This window comes from Watersipora subatra, chromosome 7 (assembly GCF_963576615.1).
Source record: "Watersipora subatra chromosome 7, tzWatSuba1.1, whole genome shotgun sequence".
Classification (NCBI taxonomy): Eukaryota; Metazoa; Bryozoa; class Gymnolaemata; order Cheilostomatida; family Watersiporidae; genus Watersipora; species Watersipora subatra.
This window is the reverse complement of record NC_088714.1, coordinates 11,886,470-11,899,484: the sequence shown is the minus strand read 5'-3', so window position 1 is coordinate 11,899,484 and position 13,015 is coordinate 11,886,470. Positions and strand designations below refer to the sequence as shown.

Genomic DNA, 13,015 nt, shown 5'->3' with positions numbered 1-13,015 from the left:
TGTTTTTGCTGTGCCTAGAAACAAAAAGCTGACAGAAAATAAACTTGCCCGAAATGTTTTGGCATTTTTTGCCATTTAAGTACCAAAGTACATGTTGTAGGCCTATGTTGCATCAACTTCAGTTTGTTTTAAATTTATAGTTTCTAAAACGAGGTTTTACCAAGTTTTACAGAAATGGATTCAAGACTTATCAACACAACTATTCAAAATAATTGATGTGCGAGCCCAACATTTTATTCAGAGAGTCCAAAAAAAAAAAAATTATTAGTTAATCAAGCCACTGTGTACAATTTTCTCTAAATTCTGAATAATTATAAACCTTAGTGACAGAAGGCGAAAAGTAATAATGGTTACAGCAAATAAGAGCTTAGTAAACATTTCTAAAAGGGAAAGTAAACACAATCTACTGATGAAGGCCAACTTTTACCATATTTGTTATTTGTAATTTACTGCGTTTAACAAAATATAAATTATTTCTTGCAAAAGACAAATACCCAGAATAATATTTAAAAAACTAAAAATGCCTGCGAATTCACATATAACTGAGTACAAAGTATTTTTTCAATTGCATATTTTGCAAAAATGGATAGATAACGCCATTGCGAAAATGAGTGTGAAACGAACTCACCACTGGGAACACTGATTCTTAATCAATCATCAAATCACAGTGCACATAGCGTTTGACTTTAATTGTGATATGATGTAAGGTACATCGCACGTCTACCGCAATTGTGACAATCCGGAAACAAGTGCACATTTTGAACACGTCTTTGATCGTCATTGCTAATATCGTATTGCTAAAATATTTCAACTTAAATTTATTTCTGTCATTGTTCTATTACGTTCATAATACAATGGCTAAAAGACTCACAGTTAAAACCACCACTCCTTATAGAGGCTACCTTATTGATGACAAATTTGAAGATGGGCAAAGATATAAATATATCAGTGGTAAACTATTCAATGAGCGCAAACGAAACAGACAGTCGGATTCATCATCGTCATGTTCAACAACGATTAGTATAGCAACGACCACGAGCACTACTATTACTACCACTGCTTCAACTACAATTGCTTCGCCTACAACTACCTCCACTGACATCTTACCAACTCTAGATAAATTTTGCAATTGTGGCAATTTTTCTGACTTGCCGACAGCAAAAGTATGTTGCATCAGACACTAATACTAATACATCAGTTATTGGGGAAAGTTGCGATACAACTCTCATGGTTCAAGCATCAACGATATTTTTGCTTCAGAGAGGATGCTCTTCTGTTTACTAACATGACTAATTTAAACTACAGACACCATGCTTAAAGAAACTATACAAATTTCGTTTATGGGTACCTTGGTAGAAGAAACCGGAAAGTTATTCCTTCATGCTTTGTTGCCTACCTACGCACAATGTGGCCTGGTCCAAATGGGAGTTATGTAGGCTTCAAAAATGTGGAATCAGAATATGAAGGTCAGAATGATGTAGATGAAGTGGAGCTTTTATTATGGGTGAAGGAAATTAATGTAAGTTCAGTTGTGAGTTGCGCACAGTGTGGTTTTTATAAATCTTTTAACTGAATCTGAGAACAACACTACTTAGCTGATCCTTATGACTTGTACAGTGAATAAGTGAATAATGTATGGTTTAAGAAATAATTATATTTCAATCATTTGACTTGCCCCATGACGTGAAAATACCACATTTAACAGCTTACATTACATAAATCTAAATCGTGTTATACAAAGAACTACATAATATTTATCATTTTAATAGCCTGTTTATTAATTTTATCACAAAATATTTCACATAAAACTAGGGATTGAGTTTAACTTTTATGTAAATCTTGACCTACATGTATGTATTTCTTTTTGCTGTGTTCCCATCTGATTTTATAAGATGTTTTTTAAGTGGAGCTGCTCTGTCCTGCAATTCAAATACTTGTATATTACACCATCATAGTAATCTTAAAATGTTGCACGGTACAGTGTTAGAGTAATTTAAGACTGCATGTTGACTGTATGCTCATGCATTATTCAGCAGACTGTGTGTTAGTAATTAATTGAACCAACATCCTGACACAAAAATGGGCTTTTATTACATTACAGTTTAGGTATGACTTACTGCATGTACCTTTGGCGTTGATCTAATAGATTTCTTACAAATAATATTCAAAAGTTCTTTTCGAAATTCAAACCTTTTTTCCTAATATTCATTTCTTGTGCGAATGTCTTTACTTCTTTAAAGTAATAGATTGTCATTTTCAGTTCTCCATCGCTATCTTTAATAAATTATTTTATAACAATTAAAATTTAAAGCCAGTTATCAATTGCGTTGTTACAATCTCTGCATAAATGTATCTTTATGCTGTACAAGCTTTAAAGTTGTATCCTCGCTGAAGAGTAGTATAATCTATGTATAATTTTACTGTAGATACAGCTTACCAGTCAGAACTTATCTTTCCACCTTCGCGTTGTGATCTACATATCACTGCTAGTTTAATTTTTGTAAAATATCCCGGGGATCAAAGTCTATTCGCTTCGGTGCATAACCTAATATGAGGCTGTGGAGGTTTTCTAAAGCATCCATGTGTCAACCATGGTTCAACAGACGTGATGTGTTTAGCAGCCTCGCTTGCCCTAACGCATCACTAAAGACTTTGTGCCCTGCACTTTCTAGAATTAACCATTTCACCTTTCTTTCCATTTCTCTGTAAACATCAAATTGTTTGTTGGTATTTTTCAAGCTATTACAAAGTTTTTATTTATTCAAAATTCAACTGGCTGCAGAATATTTACCATTTGTACAATTTCTGTTTACTATTATGCAACAAATGACAACATATTTTTATATCACAAACCAAAGGCATTCTAAGTGATATATAAAATATTATATTACACATCTCCCAGTGCTTTGATATTTATGAATACATTATTAGTTTCAACATACAGCTTTCATGCCAACCTTGGGCATAAATAATGTGTTTTTTCATCTCTCACGGATCAATTGATTCATGAGAGCACTGGATAAATTTGTTGTGTCCTGGAAAGTTTCTGTGAATATTAGCGACATGGTTTGTATGATACTTGCATGGGATGACTGCTAAAACTATAGAAGAAAAAAAAAGCCAATGCAATCAATAACAAACTGAGGCCTAATTTAAATCTGCAATTTATTATTATATAATTATATTGTAAAAATTAGGTTTTCTTTTGATGAAACAACATTACAAAAAAACGCAAATACCACAAATATAATCATGTGGGCTAATCGATTCAAGTGATCTGTGAAGCATATATTAGTTTTGGTAACATGAATATAACAATAATAAGGCAATTCAAATTTTATGATAATATTAATCATATATTTTATGAACAATTAGAGCATTTCTTACAATTCAGACCAAACAGAAAGTTTAAATTCCTTTACTAACTTTTACTCGGCTTACCAAGTTAATTCAAGTGAATAAGATCGACATCAAATGTACCTTATGTAACTCACCCTGATTCTCATTGTCACCCAGTCATTTCAAATCATTCCTTTGTACTATTGTAAAGCATTACATATTTTGACTAATTATATTTATTAATTTAAATTATAAAATAACTATATTTGTTATAAATCCTTCTTTAAAATATTTCATAAATTACTTACGGCTAGGTTTTTCCTGTTTGATGATGCTCTTTTGCTGTATGGTACAACACCATTAAGTAATGTAACCTCTCCCTCTTTCACTCTTAATCTTGTAGTTGATCCAAATTACTCCAAATAAAGCTGGCTCTTATGGAAGTGTCTAATGCACATGACCACACTAGCAGGTTGTCAGCAAAAAGTTAAGTTGGCACGCTTTGCCTTAGACAGCCATAGTTTTGCTAAAATTGGCAACTGAGAGACAGAAACTCTAAAAAATGTTATGCTACGACTTTTAGTTTCAGATTCACCACTAGCAAAAAGACATCTACCCATCATAATTAACTGACTGAGGTTAAAAAGAAATAAAATGCTCTGAATTACTTACGAATAAGTAAAGAAATCGTTACCAGAAACGAATTCATTAGGATTCAGCGATGGTCCTACGCAAATGCACCAAACTTTATTTTCAACTTTGAATTTGCTAAACTAGTAGAAATGTCTGCTAAAATTTTGTTTTCTCATTCAATTAACATAGTGTCATGCATTGTCATATAAATTATATCACCTATAAAACCAATCATATAAAACAATGTTAAAATTATGTGTTTACATTCACTTTAAATGTGTTATTACTTTAGAAAGACTCGGCATGCCCATGTCGTGCTTACCTTATTAAAAAACTGTTTGCGAGGTAAGTCAAAACACTATTAGTAGTGCCCTATTCCTCTTTTTGTAAATAAGTAAACTGTCCAAAACTCGATCTTCTATATTTTTATTTTCTGCAACATACACCACTTTTTTAAGTACACCATTGCTAAATTCTTGTCAAGTTGTTGAGTGGCTGTGTTTTTTCACAGAGATTGCTTTCATAATGCATGTTTCTACTTTTGGATGACTGTGCGCTTTTTTGGTTGTGCTTTTTACGTTTGTGGTTAAAATAGGCTAAAATCGATGTTTTATGTAGACACCGCTATAGTGAAGTAAAAGCCTAGCTTTTCTTTGAAGATTGGCCTAACCTTTTAGTTTGACAATAGAGTTACTATCTCAAAGAATTATATAAAAAAAACTCTCACACAACTACATTAGAATTATAAGACTGAAGATTTTTCATGCTTTTGTACAGCACTGGATAATTAGCAAAGTTTTAGTGATCAGAGAGGTTAGTTTTTAGGTAGTTTAAACAAAAGCTACACAACCATTGTGTGTCTTTGTTTTAACCAATTTACCACATTTTAATCTATCACCGTTGATTACATGTAGTTTCAAGAAGCCTTATGGGCCAGATCTAGTTTTTGTGACATTTAATGGATTTATCTCACAATGTTATCTTTTGCTAACTAGTGCGTGGCTCACCATCATTTAGTCGAGACCTACTTGTACAAACTCTGCAAAAATTGTTGCTCATAAAAAACAATCAAGGAAATGCGTTAAATAATGAGTTTTCTTTCACATACAGATTTACTTATGAGTGAAGTGTAAAAACTTATGTTATTATACTTTTTTGCAACGAAATAGCCCTGAAAAATTTTAAAATTAACTAGATTTTAAACATGTGAGACTTCACTAAAACAAGACTTTGGTGCAAAAGAAACAAAATTCAAATTGTCCTACTACTTGCAAAATTAACCAAAAAAAATTAGTTTCAAAAGATTTATCATGGCTTGCAGCAAAGTTTGTTTTTTATTAAACTGTTGTGCAAAAACAATCGTGCTTCTTAAAATCTAGTTTGATAAGCTCGTGGTGTGTATGACAATAATTGTGATTGCATGAACAAAGAATTAATAAAAATAATACTTTTGGTGTTAAAGGATTAGAAAAGAAAAGCCAAAATATTATAGCTTGAGAAATGACATGAAAAGTTTTTAAACTTTGTTTCAGATATTCAGAAGATTTGACCTTAATTGAAAGCACAACCGATGAATCAGCTGAGTCTTTTCTTGACAGGTCTACACCTGAAGAAACATTTATGCATATCTCAGTAGCTAGGATGGCTAGCGATGCATGGACAAGGTGAACAGCAGCCTTCATTAGTAGCATTAATCTTATGCTGCAGTCGTGGCTGTTATGCTGAAATTATTTATTATAAGTTTGCTATTGATTTAACTAATCGTAGCATAGTCTGTTTAACGCTTTATTATGGCAGATGAATTAAGCACAGACTCAGAGATTACATGTTATTGTATGCAGATGTACTTGTTATTGCATTACCAATATAGTATTTTTCATCTATGAACCTAATAGTCTACCATATGAGGCAGAGACCAGCTCCATCTCTAATCCCTATAAGATGACAAAAAACACCTTTCAAAGTGATCTAGCTACAGTTTCTCATGACGAGCAAAAAGAAACAAGGTAAAATATAGCTTACCTGTTCATAGATAACTTAAAGATAGATGTTGCTGTATTAGGATAGAATTATACTACATGTGTTTTATTTTCTATTGCTCAGTCAAAAAGTCCTAATCGTTTGTTAACTTTATAGTGTCTCGGATGAAATACCAATAAGCTCTACATTGAGAACTGTTCTCAAGCACAAGCTTAAGAACTGACATGAAAAGTTTTTAAACTTTGTTTTAGATATTCAGAAGAGTTGGCCTTAATTGAAAGCACCACCGATGAATCACCTGAGTCCTATCTTGACAGGTCTACAGTTGAAGAAACATTTATGCATATCTCAGTAGCTAGGATGGCTAGCGATGCATGGACAAGGTGAACACCAGCCTTGATTAGTAGCACTAATCTTATGCTGCGGTCATGGCTGTTTTGCTGAAATTATTTATCATAAGTTGACTATAGATTCAACTAATCGTAGCATAGTCTGTTTAAGGCTTTATTATGGCAGATGAATTAAGCACAGACACAGAGATTACATGTTATTGCATGCAGATGTACTTGTTATTGCATTACCAATATAGTATTTTTTTATCTATGAACCTCATAGTCTACCATATGAGGCAGAGACCAGCTCCATCTCTACTCCCTATAAGATGACAAAAAACACCTTTCAAAGTGATCTAGCTACAGTTTCTCATGAGGAGCAAGGAGAAACAAGGTGAGACATAGCTTACCTGTTCTTAAATAACTTAAAGTTAGATGTTGCTGTATTAGGATAGAATTATACTATTTTATTTTTTATTGCACAATCAATAAGTCTTAATTGTTTGTTAACTTTATAGTGTCTCGGATGAAATACCAAAAAGCTCTACATACAATAAGCCTGAACTCAGCAGCGCAACTATTCAAAAGTATGCAGCCGCTGGCTCTACAGTTTCACTAAATGATCAAAACTACAGAAGGTAAAAAATACTATTAACCTTGAGTGAATTTGGCTGCGTAAGGTGTGAATTAAAACTTACAGGGCTATATTTTTAAATTATATCTCCTTATGGTTACAACATATCATAACTCAAAAACTGTTTCACAATACATTAAGGCAATGTGGTAAAATAATCAATGCTGGAATCAAACCTTTTGGCATACATTAGGGCTGGTTGAAAAGCGTATGTAAATAGTAGCTGCACTTATTAATGTAACAAGTTTTTATCTATACATTTAGCTATATATGTATTTATATATAAATCACAGTGTTGGAATTTTTCTATGTCTGTCCATGTGTCCAGTTTAGTGATTAAAATCATGACTGATATACTCTGCAAGAATGCGTAGATAACTTGTTATTGCATTATTAATCAACTATTTTTCTGCGAATTTTTTAGTCTTGAAGATGAGTCAGAGACAACATCTATATCTAATGACCCTGAGCTGACAAGCACTACTCATCAAAGTGATCTAGCTACAGTTTCTATAGAAGAGCAAAGAGAAACAAGGTGAGATATAGTCTATTGACTCATTTATAACTTAAAGTTAGACATTGCAATGTTAAGATATGAAATATTATAGTATTTTAAGCTTTTTGTGGCACAATCAATAAGTCTTAATTGTTTGCTAATTTTATAGCCTCTCAGAGGAGGCACCACTAAGCTCTACACGTAATGAACTTCAACTGATAAACGCAACTATTCAAAATAATGGGGCATTGGACTCTACAAATTCACTAGAAGATCAAAAGGAGAGGAGGTAAGAAATAGTACTAACTTTAGGGCAATATTGCTGCGTAAAGCATTAATTAAAACTTTCAGGGCTATCTTGTTAAATTGTAGTTTTATGGTTAAAACATAGCATAACTCAAAGAATGTTTCTTACTATGTTAGTGCAATGTGGTAAATGAATCAATTCTGGAATCCAACTTTCAGGCATGCATTGATATTAATTCAGAATTGTATCTAATTGATAGTTGCAATTATTACCATACTAACTCTTTTGCCCTTTTTCATGTATCAACTCTGTTATTTGTATAAAGAGCTGTATATGTATTCATTTACATGTATATATATATATAAATATATATATATATATATATATATATATATGTATATATATATGTATAAATATATGTATATGTATATATATATATATATATATAAAAAATTGTTTCCTCACCCCGGATACCCCGTATGGGTGGTAAATTCTGCTCTAACTCGGGTCTCCTACCAGAGACCTGGGAGTTTGAGCACTCGTCTCAAGATCTTAGCTGTTCCCAATAGCGCACTTTTCTGCAACTCGCCTGAGTTGATTGTTGTTGGTATTTGGGCAAGCCACATTTTATGCGTCGGTGTTATTGCGCCCAGTGCCCCAATGACTACTGGGATTACGGTTGTTCTTACATTCCAGCATTTTTCAATTTCTTCTCCAAGAGGGAGATATTTTTCTACCTTTTCTTGTTCTTTGCTGGCTATATTGTAGTCATTGGGTACTGCTATATCTATTATAGTAGCCCTCTTGTTTTCCTTGTCTACCACCACTATATCTGGTTGGTTTGCTAGGACATGCTTGTCAGTTTGGATGTAGAAGTCCCAGAGGATCTTAGCGCGGTCATTTTCATTGACCTTACCAGGAGCTTCCCACCAGTGTTGTGGTTTATTAAGGCCATACTCATCACATAGACTTCTATACACAATACCTGCGACATGATTATGCCGCTCAGTGTATGCGTTCCCTGCTAGCTGTCTGCATCCACTGATGATGTGCTGGATGGTCTCAGGTGCATCTTTGCACAGTCTGCATCTAGGATCGTCTCTAGTGTGATAGATTTTCGTTTGGAGTTGCCTTGTTGGGAGCACATGCTCCTGGGCCGCCATGATTAGCGACTCTGTATTGGCCGTTAGGTTTCCTTTGTTCAGCCACATATATGTCTGGTGAAGATCGCCAACCTTAGATATTTGTTGGTGGTAAGCACCATGAAGAGGTTTCGTATGCCAGTCAATTTCCTCATCATCAGGGCGTAGGTCCGTTGTGAGAGCAGTCGATTGAAATTCAGCTAGCAAATTATCTGAGATGGCCATGGAGGCTGCATATGCTTTGATGCTTCGCTCCTCCTCTTTCACTGTCTGCTGTACACTTTTGAGTCCCCTACCGCCATCTTTCCTATCAAGATACAATCTAATAGTATCAGATTTTGGGTGGAGTGCTCCATGCATGGTCAGCAGTTTACGAGTTGCTATATCTGTTTCTTTGATGGCTTCCTCAGTCCACTTTATTATGCCTGCTGGATATCTTATTACTGGCAGTGCATAGGTATTTATTGCCATGATTTGGTTCTTGGCATTGAGCTGGCTCCGTAAGACCTGCCAAAGGCGTTTCTTGTATTCGGTAATGGCTTTGTGACGTACCTCGGCTTTGTGGTTGATGTTGCTTTGCATAATCCCCAAGTACTTGTACCCTTCTTCTATATCTTTGATGGTACCATTTGGCATTCTTAGGCCATCTGTGAGCATAGAATGGCCTTTCTTAAGGATTAGCCTTCCACATTTCTCAATACCGAAGGTCATTCCGATGTCCTTGCTGTATACCTGAGTGAGGTGTATTAGCGAATCAATGTCCCTTTCTTTGTTAGCGTACAGCTTGATGTCATCCATGTAGAAGAGGTGGTTTATCTTAGTGCCACTCTTAAACTGGTACCCATATTGAGTCTCCTCCAGCATATTGCTTAGAGGGTTTAGGCATATGCAGAAGAGCAGCGGTGATAAGGAGTCACCTTGATAGATGCCTCGCTTAATTTGTACACTCGCCAACCTTTTGCCATTAGCCTCCAGTTCCATCTTCCATTTGGTCATTGACATTTTGATGAATGCCACAAGAGCAGGGTGAACATTGTACATACTGAGGCACTCAAGTATCCAACTATGGGGAATTGAGTCATAGGCCTTCCTGTAGTCAATCCAAGCCATGGCAAGATTGGTTTGCCTTCTCCTGCTGTCTTGACAGACCGTCCGATCCACCAGTAACTGATGTTTAGCTCCTCGGGTGTTGCGCCCAATTCCTTTCTGAGCACTGGTCATATAGTGACTCATGTGGTCTTCCAGTTTGTCTGCAACTATTCCTGAGAGCAGTTTCCAAGTGGTGGGCAAGCACGTTATTGCTCGATAGTTTTTGGGAATCGGCCCCTGCTTTGGATCTTTTATCAGAAGCACAGTTCGTCCTTTGGTCAGCCATTCTGGATGGTCACCTTGTTCTATTAGGTATTCCATCTGCTTAGCCATTCTAGTGTGAAGTGATGTCAATTTCTTTAACCAGAAGGCTTGAATCATGTCATGGCCAGGTGCTGCCCAGTTCTTCATACGCTGCACTCTGCACTTAATGTCGTCTTTGCTGATGGTGAGTCCTTGCTGAGCCTTAGTGTGTTGATGGTTTTCTTTAAGCCTCTTCAGCCAATTTGCAGTGGTTTTATGAGTGGTCTCTTTCTCCCAGATGTCCTTCCAGAAATTTGAAGTGCTAGATCGGGGAGGCTCAGACATTGGCCTCTGCAGTTCACCTTTGAGCTGGGAATACACTCTAGATGGATTATTGATGAACAGTTTGTTCATTCTCTTGTTATCTCGCTCTTTGGTGTACCGCTTCAGTCGTGCCGAGAGTGCTACTAGCCGCTGTTTGGCAGATTCTAGAGCTTCTATTGTGGCTTCCCTTTTTGGACGCTCCAAACTGTGGTTAGATCTCTCACTGAGCCTACTAACTTTCTTGCGCAAGTCCTTGATCTTATTTTGTAGCCTCAGCTGCCAGGATGGAATGGCTTGAAGCCTTGTTGGCATTGGCTTAATATCCATCTCCTCCAAAATGACGGTTGCTGTACTGTAGATTAAGGCATTAGTCTCACTGATTGATCCAGTTGAGATCGACTCCAGTGCCATGTTAATGTCTTCTAACAGCTTCTTAGGTATGGCCTTGCTAACTCTTCGTAGTGGTACCCTGCTTCCATAATCATAAGCAGCTGACATCTTGTTGATGATATTTTCCGCAAGCTCTTTCACCCTTGGGTCAAGGGTCAAGTGCATGTCCTCTTCAGCCCGTGAGTAAACACATGATCGTGTATCCATGACAGTGTGTGTTGATATGCACTGTCCTATATATATATATATATATATAAAAAAATTGTTTTCTCACCCCGGATACCCCGTATGGGTGGTAAATTCTGCTCTAACTCGGGTCTCCTACCAGAGACCTGGGAGTTTGAGCACTCGTCTCAAGATCTTAGCTGTTCCCAATAGCGCACTTTTCTGCAACTCACCTGAGTTGATTGTTGTTGGTATTTGGGCAAGCCACATTTTATGCGCTGGTGTTATTGCGCCCAGTGCTCCAATGACTACTGGGATTACGGTTGTTCTTACATTCCAGCATTTTTCAATTTCTTCTCCAAGAGGGAGATATTTTTCTACCTTTTCTTTTTCTTTGCTGGCTATATTGTAGTCATTGGGTACTGCTATATCTATTATAGTAGCCCTCTTGTTCTCCTTGTCTACCACCACTATATCTGGTTGGTTTGCTAGGACATGCTTGTCAGTTTTGATGTAGAAGTCCCAGAGGATCTTAGCGCGGTCATTTTCATTGACCTTACCAGGAGCTTCCCACCAGTGTTGTGGTTTATTAAGGCCATACTCATCACATAGACTTCTATACACAATACCTGCGACATGATTATGCCGCTCAGTGTATGCGTTCCCTGCTAGCTGTCTGCATCCACTGATGATGTGTTGGATGGTCTCAGGTGCATCTTTGCACAGTCTGCATCTAGGATCGTCTCTAGTGTGATAGATTTTCGTTTGGAGTTGCCTTGTTGGGAGCACTTGCTCCTGGGCTGCCATGATTAGCGACTCTGTATTGGCCGGTAGGGTTCCTTTGTTCAGCCACATATATGTCTGGTGAAGATCGCCAACCTTAGATATTTGTTGGTGGTAAACACCATGAAGAGGTTTCGTATGCCAGTCAATTTCCTCATCATCAGGGCGTAGGTCCGTTGTGAGAGCAGCCGATTGAAATTCAGCTAGCAATTTATCTGAGATGGCCATGGAGGCTGCATATGTTTTGATGCTTTGCTCCTCCTCTTTCACTGTCTGCTGTACACTTTTGAGTCCCCTACCGCCATCTTTCCTATCAAGATACAATCTAATAGTATCAGATTTTGGGTGGAGTGCTCCATGCATGGTCAGCAGTTTACGAGTTGCTATATCTGTTTCTTTGATGGCTTCCTCAGTCCACTTTATTATGCCTGCTTGATATCTTATTACTGGCAGTGCGTAGGTATTGATTGCCATGATTTGGTTCTTGGCATTGAGCTGGCTCCGTAAGACCTGCCGAAGGCGTTTCTTGTATTCGGTAATGGCTTTGTGACGTACCTCGGCTTCGTGGTTGATGTTGCTTTGCATAATCCCCAAGTACTTGTACCCTTCTTCTATATCTTTGATGGTACCATTTGGCATTCTTAGGCCATCTGTGAGCATAGAATGGCCTTTCTTAAGAATTAGCCTTCCACATTTCTCAATACCAAAAGTCATTCCAATGTCCTTGCTGTATACCTGAGTGAGGTGTATTAGCGAATCAATGTCCCTTTCTTTGTTAGCGTACAACTTGATGTCATCCATGTAGAAGAGGTGGTTTATCTTGGTGCCACTCTTAAACTGGTACCCATATTGAGTCTCCTCCAGCATATTGCTTAGAGGGTTTAGGCATATGCAGAAGAGGAGCAGTGATAAGGAGTCACCTTGATAGATGCCTCGCTTAATTTGTACACTCGCCAGCTTTTTGCCATTAGCCTCCAGTTCCGTCTTCCATTTCGTCATTGACATCTTGATGAATGCCACAAGAGCAGGGTGAACATTGTACATACTGAGGCACTCAAGTATCCAACTATGGGGAATTGAATCATAGGCCTTTCTGTAGTCAATCCAAGCCATGGCAAGATTGGTTTGCCTTCTCCTGCTGTCTTGACAGACCGTCCGATCCACCAGTAACTGATGTTTAGCTCCTCGGGTGTTGCGCCCAATTCCTTTCTGGGCACT

At 36.9% G+C, this 13,015-nt stretch overlaps 1 protein-coding gene across 1 annotated transcript in view; it reads left to right on the top strand.

The window, feature by feature from the left end:
• Positions 1 to 1,405: 1,405 nt before the first annotated feature.
• Positions 1,406 to 13,015, top strand: part of LOC137400427 (serine-rich adhesin for platelets-like) — a 32,311-nt gene continuing 20,701 nt past the window's right edge. The window contains exons 1-9 of the mRNA XM_068086755.1: positions 1,406 to 1,519; positions 4,265 to 4,317; positions 5,505 to 5,636; positions 5,814 to 5,978; positions 6,204 to 6,335; positions 6,568 to 6,678; positions 6,803 to 6,922; positions 7,343 to 7,453; positions 7,584 to 7,703. Coding sequence (XP_067942856.1) covers positions 1,406 to 1,519; positions 4,265 to 4,317; positions 5,505 to 5,636; positions 5,814 to 5,978; positions 6,204 to 6,335; positions 6,568 to 6,678; positions 6,803 to 6,922; positions 7,343 to 7,453; positions 7,584 to 7,703 — 1,058 coding nt within the window. The remainder of the gene's footprint in view (positions 1,520 to 4,264; positions 4,318 to 5,504; positions 5,637 to 5,813; positions 5,979 to 6,203; positions 6,336 to 6,567; positions 6,679 to 6,802; positions 6,923 to 7,342; positions 7,454 to 7,583; positions 7,704 to 13,015) is intronic.